Source organism: Eschrichtius robustus, chromosome 3, assembly GCF_028021215.1.
Source record: "Eschrichtius robustus isolate mEscRob2 chromosome 3, mEscRob2.pri, whole genome shotgun sequence".
NCBI lineage: Eukaryota > Metazoa > Chordata > Mammalia > Artiodactyla > Eschrichtiidae > Eschrichtius > Eschrichtius robustus.
In genome coordinates this window covers 45,235,249-45,252,353 of record NC_090826.1, presented here as the reverse complement: position 1 = coordinate 45,252,353, position 17,105 = coordinate 45,235,249, and the positions used below count along the sequence as shown (strand labels likewise).

The 17,105-nt window shown below is 53.7% G+C and overlaps 1 protein-coding gene across 3 annotated transcripts in view; it reads left to right on the top strand.

Moving 5' to 3' along the window:
* The window catches only part of GLIS1 (GLIS family zinc finger 1), a 226,254-nt gene that overhangs the window by 131,521 nt on the left and 77,628 nt on the right, over positions 1 to 17,105 (top strand). For all 3 annotated transcript variants that reach the window (XM_068537974.1, XM_068537975.1, XM_068537976.1), the window contains 2 exons: positions 6,425 to 6,602; positions 10,870 to 11,752. In XM_068537974.1, coding sequence (XP_068394075.1) covers positions 6,425 to 6,602; positions 10,870 to 11,752 — 1,061 coding nt within the window. The remainder of the gene's footprint in view (positions 1 to 6,424; positions 6,603 to 10,869; positions 11,753 to 17,105) is intronic.

Genomic DNA, 17,105 nt, shown 5'->3' with positions numbered 1-17,105 from the left:
TTATCTCATTTACCCCTCACAGCCACCCCTTGGAGCTGAGATTCTTATCTCTGTTTTACAGATGAAGGAACTGAGGCTCAGAAGAGTAAGGTAGCTCATCTAGGATGAAGCAGCCAGAAAGTTAATGGTGGAGCTAGGGCTTCAACCTAGGTGTGTGTGTGCAAAAGCTTGTTCTGTTTCCCAGAGTCACGGTGTCTGATGTAGAGGAAGCACGAAAGTGAACTTTGGACAATCCTCCCAGCCACCCTGCCCCCTTCCCAGTGTTTCCAAGCACCTACTGTAGTTCTAACCGTGTGCTAGGAGTGAGGGGAATATCCCCAGTGGGGACCAGGTGTTGAGAGAAACTGCTTGCTGTGTGACTAGGACCAGCCTCTCCCCCATCCGGGCCCCTGTTTTCTCTTCTGTATGTGGAGTAAGTTGAACAAAATCATGTGTCAGAATGCACTGACATTCAGCAGCTCTGGAGCTCCAAGACCTTGTCCTGAAGGATTTCACAGACTCTAGATGAGGCGGGACTTTAACCGCACTTACAAGCGTCAATGTGGCCGTACAGAGTATTATAGTCCCCACCTTGTGGTGATGTTGTGGAGATTTAGAGATCAAACATGTCAAGTATTTGGGACTTCCCTGGTGGCGCAGTGGCAAGTTAAGAATCCGCCTGCCAAGGCAGGGGACACAGATTCGATCCCTGTTCTGGGAAGATCCCACATGCCACAGAGCAACTAAGCCCGTGCGACACAACTACTGAGCCTGCGCTCTAGAGCCCAGGAGCCACAACTACTGAGCCTGCATGCCACAACTACTGAAGCCCGTGCGCCTAGAGCCTGTGCTCCACAACAAGAGAAGCCACCGCAATGAGAAGCCTGCGCACTGCAACAAAGAGTAGCCCCTGCTTGCCGCAACTAGAGATAGCCTGTGCACAGCAACGAAGACCCAACGCAGCAAGAAAGAAAGAAAGGAAGAAAGGAAGGAAGGAAGGAAGGAAAGAAGGAAGGAAGGAAGGAAGGATGAGGGAGGGAGGAAGGGGGAGGGAGGGAGAGAGAGAGAGAAAGAAAGAGAGAAAGAAAAGAAAGGAAGAAAGAAAGAAAGAGGGAGGGGGGAGTGGGGGGAGGGAGGGAGAGACAGAAAGAAAAGAAAGGAAGGAAGGAAGAAAGAAAGAAAGAAAAGAAAGAAAGAAAGAGAAAAAGAGGGAGGGAGGGGGAGGGAGGGAGAGAGAAAGAAAAGAAAGGAAGGAAGGAAGAAAGGAAGGAAGGAAGGAAGAAAGAAAGAAAGAAAACAAGAAAGAAAGAAAGGAAGAAAGAAAGAAGGAAAGAAAGAAAGAAACCACATGTCAGATGCTGGGTTAGGTGCACCCTAACAGGCAGCTATTTGCAGGGGCTGCTGTGTGCAGAGGTGGGGAAGCTTGGGGGAGGGCGGGAGAGACCAAGGAACGTTCCAGAAGGAGATGCACTTCTGCTGAGCTCTGAGGGCCCAGAGAGATTTGGGAGGTGTCAGGCACCCTGACTGGAGGGCTGGGGTGTATACAGTGCAGCAGCAAAGCACTGTGGGAGTGGGAGGTAATGCCCAGATAGGAGGTGAGCCCAGGCTGTGGGGACCCCTGAGCCAGGCTGATAGCACCTCCATTTATCAGGTGCCACCAGGGGCTGGCCCTGCAGTCAGAGTCGACAGTGGTTTTCATGTCATCAACACCTGTAAAATGCTCCTCGTTTTACAGATGCAGGAAAGTCTTTCTAACTGCAAAGCCCACCTCTAACTGCTGCACTAGATTGGGGTCAGCATGTTACAGCCCAAGAGCCGGTGAGCTCTTTTTCTCAATAAAGTTTTATTAGAACACAGCTTAATCTTCTGTTTACATGCTGTCTGTGGCTGCCTTTCATGGTACAACAACAGAGATGAGTAGTGGCAGAGAATGTATGGCCTGCAAAGCTTAAAGTATGTGCTATCTTGCCTGTTACAGAGAAAGTTTGCTCTCTGAGCCCTACACTTGCCGTGTGAGCTTGGGTAAATTGCTTGCCCCCTCTGAGCCTGTCTGGCCAATTTCTGATGGTTGTAGCAAAGCTCATAGGTGATGGCTCTGAAATGTTTCGTGGACTGTAAAGTGCAGTACCCTGTCACCAGCCTGGCACCTGGCGAGCACTAAAAGTCTGCTTGTCCATGAATGAGGAGCAGTCATCGTGTGGGCCTTCCTAGACCCAGCCAATGGCTGCTTCTGGGACAGCAAGGAGGCGGCATCTGGGCCCGAGATGCTGAATGCATTATTGTCCCTCTCATGCAGACTTGGCAGTTTTCAGTGTAAATTAAAATTCCTGTGGGGAGTCACCTTATATGTGGTACCACTTTATAGCCAAGTCATTACGGTAATTTGCAAAGCTCTGTGGTGTGTAACTGGAGCCATTTGCTTTGGATTTGCTGGCTGTGGCCTCATTCAGGCTGCCCACTTCTGCATTTGGCGACCCCTGAGACTTGGGGGCTTGTCCTTCTGAGCCTGGCCTCAGGGTCATCCAGACCTGACCTTCTTGGGGATAGAATACTTCTCATACAAGGCCCTGCCTCCCAGCCCCATCCTGAATTCAAGGAAAAACAGAAGAAGTAATTATCATTATGATCATCATAACTTTTCGAGTGCTTGCTGTGAGATAGGCACCATGCCAAATGCATTGTGTTTGTAATTTCACTTAATTGTCACCACAACCTTGTGAGGTAAGTGTTAGCACCATTTTACAAATGAGAAAACTGAGGCTTGAAGAGGAAACTAAACCAAACTCTTACCTAGCCCTGGGGGTGCCAGTCCAGGTTCTGCTATGGATTTGCTGTGTGATTAAAGCAGAGTCTTTCCCTCTCTGAGCCTCAGTTTCTTCATCTATTAATGAAATAGTCACTCAGTCCCAGCCCTGACATTCTAGGTTTTCTCCTCAATCTGTAAAAATGTACAGAGGACCTTCTCACCCTCCAAGCCTCCAAAGAAGCTTGATGTATGTGGGGAGAGCCAGGTCCAGGGTCTGCTCTTGGCCCCCTGTGGCACAGAGGGGGGCATGGCTGCTGGGTGCCAGTCCCTTTTCAGGGCACCCCCAGCCTGCCTTAGGGCAGCGGGGCTGACATGCCCCTCTCATTCCCCTGCCTTCCCAGAGAAAGACTCCATCCCTGCTCCCTGGAGATAGAGAGTAAGCCAGGGTGGGTCCTGTGATGCCCTTGGGGACAGAGAGGCAAGATGTCAATAGGCAGGAAGGCAGTGGGAGGGCCCAGGGTTGAAGAGTGACTGTAGCCACATCTTTCCAGTGGTGACAGCACCGCTGGGACAAAACGTCTGGTTTAATTTCCAGGCTTTGAGAAAGCAGGTGGCCTGGAGCAGGGTCCAGCATGGGTTTGGGGAGACCTGGGTTTGGACTCAGCTATGCCAGCAATTGCCATGTGACCTTGGGTGGCCACTTGCCAGCTCTGGTGCTCATGTCCTTCCCTCTGTGAGGCGGGGAGGGCAACGCTTTCATCGGGGTGCTGTGAGAGTCACATAAGACAAGGGCTTGAATGGGCTTGGATCCCCGAGCAGTGCCAAACTGTGACCTGAGGGGCTCCTTCCTCCCTCCCTCCCAAAGCTGTGTGTTTATTTATTGTAGGAAAACTTCTTACTGTATCCAGTGGAAAAGAAGCCAATAGTCCCCAATTGTTTGTCTGGTAATGACTGTTTCTTCCCCCAGAGGTGATGGGTTTGCAACCCAACTGAGCCCCTTACTCCCTGTGTGACCTTGGGTAACCCACTAAATTTCTCTGAGCCTTCGTATGCTCATCTGAGATGGAGTGGTCTTACCGCCTGGCAGAGTTGTTGCAAAGATTGAAGTTTAGCAGTCATTGTAACGGTTGCCCTTTGACTTCCCCAAAGGCTCCCCAACATGATCTTATTGGCGTCAAAGGTGGGGATGCTTGTTTGGGGGTCCCCAGTCGTTCATCAGTTGGCTGAGAGGCAGCAGGACAGGACTTGAGCTTTGAAGTGTGTGAGAGATATGGGTTTGAATTGTGGCCCCGCGTCTTACAGACCCCAGAGCCTGGTGGAAGGCACCTAATCTCTCCACACTTCAACATTTCTCATCTGGAAAGTGGCTGTAATGAGCCCACCTCACAGGAATGGACACTTAAAAGAATCAAATGTTCCTGTTGATCAAATAGGAAGGGCTGATGAATAGGGCTTGATACATGCTGGGCTCCCTGGCGCCTTTCTGGGGCCCCGCCTTCCATCTCTCCATACATCCTCCTGTGGGAAGGAGGGGTAGGTAAACCAGAGGTCCCCAACGGGCCTCGTGGGTCCTTGAAAGAAGCTTGGAACCACGTCCCTGACCCAAAGACGCCGGAAGAAAGACCCTGGCAGAACAGCCCCGTGTGGTGATGAAGCTCTCTTTGCGCCAAATGCTATTAATGGTCATAAAATCATCCACAGTTTTCTCAGGCCCAGTCCCAGGGTTTGCCTCAATGGGGCAGTAAAATCACAAGCAGAAACAGTTTGGAAAAGGCAGAGACCGCCTTGCAGAGGAGGACTTAAATGAGCGGCAGCCGGCTCTCATTAACTCAGGCCATTCACATTTGTTACCAGGGATTTCTTTTTAATTAAAAAACAACCAAGTTATTAAAAAATAAGCTTGTGAGGGGCTGGCCAAGCAGCAGCCAAAGCCAGCAGGAGTGAGCGTTGCTCACAGCAGGACATTGGCCCAGTGCTTGGCCTGGGAAGGTGACCAGAGGTCCACTTCTGAGGAAATACTTGTCTGGAGACTTGTCACCTGCCCTGGGGCCTTGAGAGCATGGTATTCTCATCTGCAAACTGTAAAGTGCTCGGCAGGTGAATGCCTAGTGCCTGTTCGGAGCTTTGGGCACATGACGAGTAAGCACTGAGGGTCTGGCCTTCTGTGAAGGGGCTGCCTGGGGGTGGGGTAAAGCTAGAATTAGGGTTGGGGGAGCTGGATCCTTGAGGATGAGGTTGGACTTCTGTCTTCCTAAGAGGCCACTTTTTATTACATAGTGATTAAGACATGGGTTTGGGTCTGATGGACCTGAGCCAGAGATCCAGCCCAGACTCTTACTAGCTGTGTGATCTTGGGTGAGTGGTTTAGCCTTCCTGAACCTCTGCTCTCTCCTCTGTACAATGGGCATAATACTGATCTCTCCCTGCGAGGGCTTCAGGAAGCCCCAGTGAGGCAGTGGAGTCAGGGCCTGCACATCCTGCTTAGCTTCAGGGCTGATCGTGTGCTGGTGTCAGCTCTTTTCTCATCTTAATGGTTTATCTCGCTCAGTGTTGACAGTCCCTGAACAATCCTTGGGCCTGTTAATAACGTTTTATTGCATCTGTCAGACACTTTATACTTTTCAAAGTGCTCTTGGACAATACGATCGCTTTCCACTCCAGATGCACCACCTACTAGGCACCCGCGCTTGGCTAGGGGCTCTGCACCTCAGCTCTCCACACCTCACAGCATCTCTGGAGAACTGGTGTGGCTGTCCCCATTTGACACAGGGGGACTCAGCCTCCGGAAGGGACCTGTCCGAGTCACAGGCTTGTTTGGGGGCAGTAGGGGCTCACATTGGGCACATCAGGCCCCAAAGCCCTTTCCTCCTTAGCATAACCCTGCCAAGTGGCTGGGCAGAAAGCCCAAGAAGATAGTCTTCAGATTAACCCTCCTCACACTATAGATGAGAAAACTGAGGCCCAGAGAGGGCAAGTGGCTTATAACAACCATGGCTAACATTTTTGTTATACTTTATATAGTTTTTAAGGGCTTTCAAGGGCTTTCTATAGATTTCAAGACTAATTGAGGCACATCTGCCTCAGTTTGTCTTCCTAAAAATCCCAGGGGTGGGGCACGGCAGGGCATATGATAGTTAGGCTATCAAAGAACCGTGGAGGATACAGAGGCGTGCATAACTCTATACCGTGCTTCTATGGGGTAATGCAATTTGGAAAACAATGTGGATTCAGCTCCGGTGATAAGAAGAACACATGCTGTTTAGTGAGCACCTCCTCCTTGACCTACAGATGTTAGTGATGCTTACCCGGCCTGCTGGGCAGCCAGCACCAGCCATGGCCTTGCATCTTGTCAAATGAGCGCCAGGATCATAGATCGTAAGCTCCAAGAGGCAGGCGTGTGTGTCTAGCTCACCATGTTTCCTGCACCCACGATAGTGTCTGGTACGTTGTAAGTGCTCTGTGTTTGTGTAAAGATCAATTACCCACTGAAGCTCAGCATCTGCATCTGAGAACTGGGGATTTTATTATTGATCCTGCTGGTGATTATGGGAATTAATAGGTGTCCCCAGTGCCTGGAATGCAGCAAGGGTTCAGTTAGTGTTTCTCAAGGGCACTCTGTCCCACCCGGTACCCCAGTGACTGCCCTCTGCAGGCCATCCCCACTCACTTTGTCTCCTTTTCCTGTCTCTCTCTGCATAGTGAACGGGAGCTACGGCCACTGCACTCCGGGCTCGGAGAAGAGTCTACTGGACCTGGACCTTGCGGAAGGCCCTGGCCCCCCCTGCCGCCAGGGCCTGTTTCTCCCTGCAGGAAGCCCACCACCCCGGGGCCACCCCTCAGCCTGCGAGAGGCTGCTGCATTTCCCCCACCCCAGCAGGTATGTGCTCCGACCCCATGCATCAGCTGCCTTCTGTGGACGGTAGCTGGAAGCCACAGACCTAAGGCCTCCAGACCTCACCTGGTCTGCCTGGCTCGTGGGACACACAGGGAAACTGAGGCACAGGAGGGCCAGAGACCAGCCGGAGCCCAGTAGCACATGGATGGCTGCCTGGTCTAGGCTCTGGACCTCAGCATTGCAAGGCCCCATGAGAGACAGGAGTGGCTTTATTGAGGTGTGTTTCCCTGTTGCAGAAGCTGAGCTGACTTTACAGAGAATCAGTCATTTCAGAAGAAGAAAAAGATTCAGAGGATGGGGGAGAGGATGGGGAGGGAAGACCCAGCTCAGGGCTCACGCATGCTGTAGTGATGAACCCTGGACTGCTCCGAGAACCGAGAGGGGTTCCTCCACCCAGGCATCTCCTGCCCCAGGAAGCCATCACCCCATAGAACTCTGCCAGGTAACCATCATTCAGTGCTGGCACATTACCAGTGATGTTCACCTCTGGAGAGATGTTCTGCCAGATTGCATATGGGGCTGAACTCTGCCTCCTGCGGCTTCTCCCAGGATCCAAGCCATGCCTCTGTGCCCTCTGGTTTGCTGACAGGCAGACAGACAGGCCTCTGCACCCACCTGCTGGGGCTGCTGGCCTGGGGCCTGTCTCACAGATCACAGAGTCTAAAAACTGGCCCAGTTGCCTGCAACTGGTTGCTTGCAATTGGTTCCTTCACCAGTCATTTATCAGGGGTGGGTGCCTTGGTGAAGGAAGCAGAGATCTCCCCGACAGAGTTTTACTTTCCAGTGGGAGCTCCATGGTGGGAGATATTACTAATTAGCAGGGTGCTTATTCTTCCCACATGGAACCATTTTTCTTTGAGAATGTAGATTCCCTGTGGCTTTCTTTGGTATTAGTGAGACTTCTGATTTACAGGAGTGTGTTAGTCTGCTTGGGCTGCCATAACAAAACACCTCAGGTTGGGTGGCTTAAACAACAGACATTTATCTCCTCACAGGGAAGTTAGAAGTCCAAGATCAAGGTGTCTGCAGGTTTGGTTTCTCCTGAGAGCTCTCTCCTTGGCTTGCAGATGGCCACCTTCTCACTCGCTGTGTCCTCACATGGTCTTTTCTCGGTGTGCACACCCCTGGTGTCTTTTCTTCTTACAAGGACTCCAGTCTGGTTGGATCAGGGCCCCACCCTATGACCTCATTTAACCTTAATTACCTCCCTGAAGGCCCTACCTCCAAATCCAGTCACAATGGGGTTTAGGACTTCAACCTGTGAATTTTAGGGGGACACAATTAAGTACATGATGAGGAGTTAAGCAAGCATCTTTTAGACTTGGAGCTGTGCATTGTTTGGCGACAGTCAAATGCATTTATCTGCTTGATTATTCACTGAGGCCCCCCTGGCAGCATCCAGTTTCTCCAGTGAAATTCTTTCTGTCTCATGGCAGAAGCTACACTAACCTAGTGAAAGCTAAGGAAGTGGATTTTGTTTTCTTTTCTCTTTTGGTAGAGATGATCAGAAACATCATTTGTCTTTTGAATGTCATTTGACAGGGCACAGGAGAGTCTGTACCCAGAACCCTATGCCAGCCTCAGTCTGAGTTGCTGCCACCTCTGCTGCTGATCTGGCTCTCCCAAACTCCCTCATTTTCCTAAAGAAAAAGAGGGCCCCAGCCCCTATCCCATACCCAGTTGGATCCTGTGCCTTCTCCCTCCCACCAGATTGCCTTGTGTTTGGGGTCTCTCCGTTCATGCGGCTCCCTCTGATTCAAACAGATCCAGGTTCACCTTCCTGCTCTATCACTGCCTGCCTCTGAGGGCTTGGGCAAGTTGCTTCAGTTTTCAAAAGTGTCAAACAGATAGTAGTCTCTCCCTTGAAGAACTTGGCCATGACTTCAGTAAATACCGTGCACCCTTACACTGTTAGGATTCATGAGACGGCCCCTGGGAAAGCACCTGGAGTTGTCCACTTTTTCTAGGGACCACACTCACAATTTCTAGCGATGTGATGGGATTTGCCTGGGGTGTACAGGGCTCAGCGGCAGAGCAGGGCCAGAACCACTGCCCAGCCTCACAGGGACACTGAGGGCAAGGGGAGGGGCTGCCTTAGCTGGCATTCGGAGCCAGGAAACCCTAAGGCCTGAGCTGCCCCCTCCCTGCCTGATGCCATTCGAAGTTTTGCTGTTGATTATTCGGGTAACTTCAGTCACAGAACACCACAGCTGTTCTCTTCTGGTGTTGGTTGCTTTAAGCTGGCACTGTTGTTAAAGCAGTTGCTTCAAACAGATGCTTACCTGGCTGCCCTTCCCCACCCGTGCCCACCTCTGCCAGGCCCAGGATCATGACCACGCAAGGAACAGCTGTGCACTTATTTTTTTTAAAGCTCCACAAAGTCACAACTTCAAATCCGATCTTTAAGCCACTCGGAGCTTTCTGCTGGCAATGGTGGGCCCAGGATCCCCAGCCCTGGAGATGGAGGGGTATGTGTTTGCTCCTTCTGATTCCACCTGGTGACCGTGCTCTGGACAGCAGAGTTCCTGGGAGGGAAGAGAGGTCTCTGGTGAGTGAGGCAGAGAATTGTTCAAGTGTAGTTGAGAACCAAACAGAAGAAGAGCCCCTCCCCCAACCTCCTATCCAGGGAGCACTTCAGGTTAGGTCTACACAGGAGAGCTCTACACCCCGGAGGGAGAAGGGGAGCCTGGGTTCTGGTCCCAGCCCTGCTGCTGGTTTGCTGCTTGTGACTGCAGTGAGCCCTGTGCCCTCTTGGTAGCGATGGGGTTGGAGCCGGTGCTCTCGGACGGCTCCGGGCTCTGACTTTCCTGCTCCCCTGTCCTGTCCCCTCCCTTCCACCTCAGGGCTGGAGCGGAGGATGCCACAGCTGCAGGGAGCCCGAGAGGGAGGGGCTGGGGCTACAGGGCCACGCTGGGAAGCAGAGGGACAGGTGATGGCGCCACAACCCCCGGCTGCAAAGAGCCCCAGGACGGCAGTGTTAATGATGGCAGTGCTGATTGCACCATTCACCCTGCTGTCCTCTTCCCAGAGGGCTGTCACAGCATCTGTTTCCTCCCTTGATCCTGGTAGCCTCCCTCTGAGGTTGGGAGGGTTAGTCCTTATTTCACAGGTGAGAAGACTGAGGCTCGGATGGGGACAGGTGTGAGGGTGCATGGGGTATCCTAGTCAGACTTTGGGCACGTAAGCAGGCCTCCTGCTCTGCCCAGCCAGCTCCTGGGGCTTCTCGGACCCTGAGCCCAGTGTCACCTTGCTGGTCTCTCTCCTTCTCAGAGCCCTCTGATGACCGGCAGGCCCTGATATCTCTTCCTGCACTTACTTGTCCCACATTTGGGAGAGGCCCCCTCCAGGAATGCATGTACCGCATGTGTGATGATGATAGCATCTTGGCCAGCTGGGCCCTGCCCATCACCATCCTCACCCTCAGGAGAACCATTCGACGCTGGGCTACAGGGAGAGGCCCAGAGCACCTTGCTAAGTAAGGTTCGCTGAGCTGCGAGTGGCTGAGACCTGAGGGTTAAGAGATGTTAACCCAGGTCTCTTGCTGCCGCACCTGGCCTGCCTGCCTACAGCTTCATTTTGTACATTCATGACCTTGAAATTCTGGACATTCCCCCCAAGAAACTTTTCCTCAGTTTTTCCTAGGATGACCCCTCACTGTGACTGTGATTCAAACCCCACCCGCTGATGTTCACAGTGGAAAGAACAGATTACTTGGGGCAAAACATCACATTTTGAGAAATTAAGAAAGATTACAAGAATCAAGAGAGATTTAAGGGACAAGTAAGCAGAATTTAAAACAAACTGGACCTGGTGTCCCTCAAAGAGCCATCCTCAGCCTTCGTCCTCCAGAAGTCACTAGAAGGTCACGGGGAGGGGGACAGGGCAGACCCAGGGAGGCCTCAGTGGCAGGACGGATAGCACTTGGGCTGGAGAGGGTGGTCTGGAGTTAATAAAAGGATGAAATGCGCTCCTTTCGGGCATCCTCCTCGGCACATTCATGCTTTCAGACCTCCTGCCTCCTTGAACCTCTCCCCAGCCCCCTCCTCTTCCTCTCTCTCCCCTTCTCCCTCCACATTCTTCCCTGCTGACCGGGCAACCAGTCCTGGTCTGTCTGCTGCCAGCCCTCAGCCTCCCTCTCTTGCTCTGGGCTTCTCCGCCCCTCGGTCGTCAGGCTCGCCACTGTCCCCTGCCCGGACCTCCCCACTGTGGAGTGCCCACCCTCTCATGACCCCTGTGCACTGTCTTCCAGGTCGCCCAGGCCCCAGGCCACCTATGTGAACGGAGGCCTCCCGGCCACACAGCACATCAAGCAGGAGTCCCTGCCTGACTACCGGGCCATGACGGAAGCTCGCGCACCCCTGTCTGCCCACTGCCGGGCCCCGCCAGCCACGGGCCTGCACACAGACCTGGACCTCTCGGGCCGAGGCCTCGCCAACCCCGCACCTTCCTGCTACCTTCTGGGCAGTGAACCCAGCTCTGGCCTGGGCCCCCCACCTGAGGCCCACCCGCCCGAGGGTGGCCTGAAGCGCTGCTGCCTCTTGGGCCTGCCCCCCGCCTCCTCAGCCTCCGCCTCACCCTGCGCCTCCTCCGACATCACCTCCATCATCCGCTCCTCCCAGACAGCTCTGGTCACCTGCGTAAATGGACTCCGGAGCCCCCCTCTGCCGGGAGACCCGGGGGGCCCTCCCAAGAGGGCCCGGCCCAGCCCTGCGTCCACCGAGAGCCACGAGGGCAGTTTGCAACTGGAAGCCTGCCGGAAGGCCGGCTTCCTGAAGCAGGAGCCCGCGGACGAGTTCTCAGAGCTCTTCGGGCCTCACCAGCAGGGCCTGCCGCCCCCCTACCCACTGTCTCAGCTGCCGCCTGGCCCGGGCCTTGGAGGCCTGGGGCTGGGCCTGGCGGGCAGGGGCGTGGCTGGGCGGCAGGCGTGCCGTTGGGTGGACTGCTGTGCAGCCTACGAGCAGCAGGAGGAGCTGGTGCGGCACATTGAGAAGAGCCACATTGACCAGCGCAAGGGCGAGGACTTCACCTGCTTCTGGGCGGGGTGCGTGCGCCGCTACAAGCCCTTCAATGCCCGCTACAAGCTGCTCATCCACATGAGGGTGCACTCGGGCGAGAAGCCCAACAAGTGCATGGTGAGTTCCCACGGCCGCCGGGCTGTGCCCCTGCCGCCCCCAGCAGGGCAGCACCCACCTCACTGCCCTGGGAGAGCCCTGCCTAGGCTCCTCACCCTGGGGGCTGGCTGGGCTGTGGCCACTGGTCACAGTGGTCAGTGCCCTGTCACTGGGAACCTTGGTGGAGGGCCAGGTACCCCATCCTCCACCCTCCACGGCCTGGTGTCACACACACTCGTTCAGGTGGTGACACACGTGCTCTGAGGTCAAAGCGGCTCGGCCAGCCTTCTCTCTTACGTACAAATGCTCAGTGTCACACCTGCCGATGGCCAGGTGAGTCATGGAGAGTACGCTCTCCCCCAGCACTGGCTCTTCACCCGGAGCCCTTCCCAGGGAGGCTCTGGGGCCTCCTGGAGCGGCCACAGGCTTGATTTCCTCCAGAGAGCACCGGGTCCTCACAGGCGTCCGGCTTCAGAGCTGTGGGCACCCAGGGCAGGCTTTGGGGTAAGGCCAAGGGTTAGCAGATAAGGCCCTGGATAGCACCTGCAGTGTCCTGGCTGGGGTTGAAACTAAGCTTTCCAGGGAGACACACACACACACACATGCACACACGCACACACACAAAATATAGGCACCCAGGCCTCCAGCCCTTGTAAGTGGTCATTTGCATGTTCTGCTCTCACTGTGGTGGAAATCCGTATCAGAGGTTAGAAATGTAGTCTTAGTCCCTGATATCTTTAGCCAAGCCACTGTGCCTACCCACAAGGCCCAGCCAGCCCACCAGGACAGGCGGCTGCCTGGGATTGGAAGGGCTGATGGAGCCACCAAGGCCCAGCTCTGTCTTCCCAGCTGCTGGGGCTTGGGTAAGGCAGAGGAAGGAAGCAGTGTGTCTGGTCTTCAGGGCCAGTGTCGTAGCCAAAGTTGAGTTCTTCCAACACTTGTGTGCTGTCACTGGGCCCTGCCTCATGGAGAACTCAGTCTGGGAAGGGGTGCAGCTCGGGGAGAGGTGCACCTCTGTCCCTGCTCAAAGTGCAGGGCAGCATTTGCAGGACCAGGGAGGGGCAACCAGCAGCATAAACTCCATCCTCCTGGGACTAGCTGTTCGCCCTTGGGGCGCATCTGCTTGTGGAGCTGTGAGCTGGGCACCCACTGGACCAACTTATTCAGCTTTGAGGAGGCTGGGTCTTGAGTATGAGAAGGAATTCTCTTTGCAGACAAGTGAGGGTCAGGGTTGGCGTGCTGGGGTCAGGGGGAGAGGCTGGAGTGAGCAGGCTGAGAAGCTGACTGTATCGTGTGTCTTTGGGCCGAGAGTGTGCTGGAGGGAGAACTGGTGGCTGGGCCGGTTCCTGGCGACGCCCCTGTTCCTTTGGGGTGTTGTAACACGTGTCTTGTGAGAGGGCACGCCCCTGCCTGGAAAGAGATGCCCAGCGGACATCGCAGGGTAAGGCTCCTGGACCGCAGACAGTCCTGTCTCTCTCTGAGATCCTGCAGTTGACAGCTGCCAGGCTACAGTTCTCCTTCGTGTCTTCTCTCCTGGGGTGATCCCAGTGGTGTACGCAGGGTCCTCGAAGAGGCTGCCTGGCCTGAACCCTCGTGTGGCATGGTCAGTGGCCTTCTCGCACTCCGGCTCCCGTGTAGAATCACAGCATCCAGGAGTTTCTGTGTTAGACATGAGGGACCTTGGAGATGATCTAGGCCTTCCCTGTCCATTTTCCAGGTTGGGAAATTGATGCCCAGTGAGTGGGTCACAGAGGCTCAAATCACTCAGAGCAGTCTCAGGATCTCTCTGTAGGGTTTCTTCTCTGGGGCCAGCCTGCCAGAATCTCTTTTGGTTCAGCAGATTCCACAGAACACTGGCTTACACCTGGCTCTGGAGACAGACCTGGACCTGCCAAGATCTTTGCCTGAGGGCACTCACAGTCAGAGATGCGTGGGAGATGGGTGTGGCGATGAGTGACGGGGTCTGGGATGGAGTTTGCATCGGCCCAGGGAGGAGAGATCTAGAAGGGCTTCATGTAGGAGATGATGTTCAAGCCATGTCTATACTTACCTATGGTTGCGTTTAATCTTTACAAGAGTCCTGTAAAACCAAGGGTTTATACAGATGAAGAAACAAAGGTTCAGTAGGGTCCAGCTGGCCTTCCACCTGCTGCTGTGAGAACACTTCATCTTGCCTCTTAGGGGGTTTAGGATTATGGTAATAACACCAGCAAGCAGCTCCTGAGTGCTGACTGTGTGCGGGGGCTATTCTAAGCCCATGGTCCTCATACTCCATGTGGTCCTCACAACAACCCTATGGGGCAGATACTATTAATCCCCATTTTACAGATGAGGAAACTGAGGCTCAGAGAGACTGCATAATTTACCCCAGGCCACACAGCTAGTTAGAGACAAACCATAGTAACAATAATAATAGAGGCTAATAATCATGATAGTAATAATAGTATTGATAACAACGATAAAAGTAACTTGCCCAGGGTTACACGGCTAGTAACCATTGGAGTGGAAGTTGAACTCACATCTTTCTAAGCCGTGATGCTCTTGTTTGTGTATATCTTCTCCTGTTAAACTGATTATTCTCTGGGGTCCAGGTACCAGCCCTGCCGGGTGCCATCCTCTGGAGATAGTAGCAGAGATCTCTGAGCTCCGCCCTGCCCGCAGTGGGAGTGCTCCCGCTTCCTGCGAGGCTGGTGCAGTAGGTAACCCAGGGGAAGGGGCGGGCCCTAACCCGCACCCCAGATAAATACAATCTCCCTTCCCTGTAAAATTATTAATTTCTCATGACAGGCCTCTGCTACCATGTGCTGTAATAGACAAAGGAATTTTGGACCAGGAGCCTCTGGAGAACAGGAAATAGATGAGACACTTTGATTGCAGAGTAAATGGCCCACTAAAATAGCAGTTAATCCTTTTATTATCTTTCCAGCAGCCGTTTCCACAGTTCTTTCATGAGGTAAGCCTTCCCCGCCCCGTCCAACTGTAACAACTCCCATCCTTGCAGCTGGTTCACATTTAGCCTGCGGAGCCTCTGCTCCCGCACCGGGCGGGCCTAGAGGTGCCTGGAGGAGCCCAGCTCCCCTCTGCCCAGGCCGTTCATCCTCAGGCTCAGCCAGGGACTCAGGACTCGCCTCACTGGCCCCCAGGGTGCACTGCCCGCCCCCCACCCTGCCCTTTCCACGGCCCTTCCACGCTGTCCAGCGGAAGCTCCTTAATCTCTTTGCAATATCCTGTTATGTTTCTTACGTTGTCAGAGTTGTCTTAGCCTTATTATATTTGGGGTTTCATCTGTGTTACGATAGCAAGGTTACGTCCAACCCAAATACTGACGCGACGCCTCGAAGACGTTAACTTTGAAAAGATTACTTTCTTGCTTTCTTAGGTTGGCTCTCTCAGACGGTTGGAATTCTGATTGTCTGAGACTGCAGAAATTAGCAGACTCTGAGTTTGCATTTCTCCACATCGAGAAAAAGATAGGCGGAGGAGAAAGAGGAAAACTTCTCATAACCTTGGGTTTTACGAAATAATCATGACAACAACCCCTGACTTTTGTGAAGAGCTTGACCAAAGCTGTGAGCGCAGCATGAAGGTGTAAAAGGCAGGTGAAAGCCCAAGTCTGGAGTCACACCGACCTCAGGCCCTGCCACTTACCGGCTGTGTGACCTCAGGCAGGTGACTTAAACTTTCTGAACCATAGCATACTCAATTGTAAAACGGGGTGATAATAGTACCTACCTTTTAGGACTGTCGTTATTAGGATTAAAAGAGATGACACAGGGAACTGCTTAGTTAATTCTCATCTTCCCCAATCACACTCTTCACACTGATGGTCTTAGGAGATTCATACATTAGCCCTAGGAGTTAGGACAGGATCTTTGACAGCTATTTTACAAATGAGGAACCTGAGGCTCAAAAGAGCCAGTCAGGAGTGGAACCTGGACTTGAGGTCAGCTAACTGCTGCAGCCTCTGCTGTTGGTTGGTGAGGTGGGCAGAGCTATCACATGTGCTGGTGGCCTTGTGGTCAGGTGTCTGCCAGCGATGCAGAGCCCCTGCTCGGTGCCAGACAGTGGCTGTTCGGGGTAAGAAGGGGGAGCCAGGGCAGAGGCACAGGGAGGAGGCTCTAGTCCCTGCCCTCCAAGTTCTGATGCACAGCTGGAGCCTTGAGGCTGGACTTAACATCCTGCCCGGGTTCCTCTGGCAGCTGCAGCCGCACTGACCATTGGTTCCCATCCCTTACCCCGCCCAGTCTGTCCTAGGTGCCACTGGACCTGGGACCAGGGATATACCTCAGAGAGAGGCTTGACAGGGGGTCCGGGATGGCATCTTATGGGAAATCCTGAGGGAGAAGAGACCTAATATATTCTGAGACAGTCTCTCTCCAGCCAGGGATTACCATGCCCATTTTACAGAAGAAGAAACTGACATTCAGAGACTCAATGGCCTGCTCTGTATCACCGGGCACAGCTGCCTGGACCATTCCACAGGCCACACTGCCCTCTACCACCTGCCTTTGCCCAGCTTCTCTATTCAGCAGAGTAGAGTCCTCTGTGCGTCTCACATCACGGTGTGTGGGGTCCCAGGGCATCTGCTCCTTCCGGCCCCCGTGTCCTGAGAGCAGCCTAGTGGGTTGGGCACATTCCCAGGGCAGCCGACACCCCTGACTCATCTCAACATCTCAGGCTCATCCCAGGGAATTATCCGGGAGTTCGAGGTGTCTGAGCTTTACCAGTCCATCCTCATCACGTAGGGACAGGGCATGGGGAAGACAGGCCCTGAGAGGATGGGGGTCCAGGATGGCACAGCAAATGGGGCAACTTCAGTGGGCAGGGGGTTTCCTGAAGGGGCCGGTAACCAAACGTTGGGGAAGTTAGACTGTGGGAAAGTGACCCTCAACTGAGGGAAGAATCCTCCCCTTGAGACACTTGCCTCACTGGAGGGGCAGCAGCCTCTCCTGTGTGCCAGGAGTCGTGGGTCCAGAGACGAAGATGACGTGATGTGAGACTTCTAGCGCCGTGGGAAGGATTCTGCCCTTGAATCTTGCGATCTCATTGCTGGATGATGGAGGGAGGGAGGGAAGCCAGGAGCTGAGGATTTGAGCCTGGCTGCTTAAGCTTGTTTGAGTCAGTCAAGGGGGACAGGAACATTATTGAAATACTCATTGGGTGTTTTTCAGTATCGAGGGCTTCCACACATGTGTGATCTCAGCACTCAGAACATTCCTGGAGACTGAAATTATCCCCATTTTACAGATGGGGAAAGGATAGTCCAGTTCACGCCCAAGTTCAGGCCCCAAGTGCATCATGGGGTCAAATTTGAACCCAGGTCTCAGCCTGACTCCAAAGACTGTGTGCTAGCCATGACCCCAAGCCACCTCCC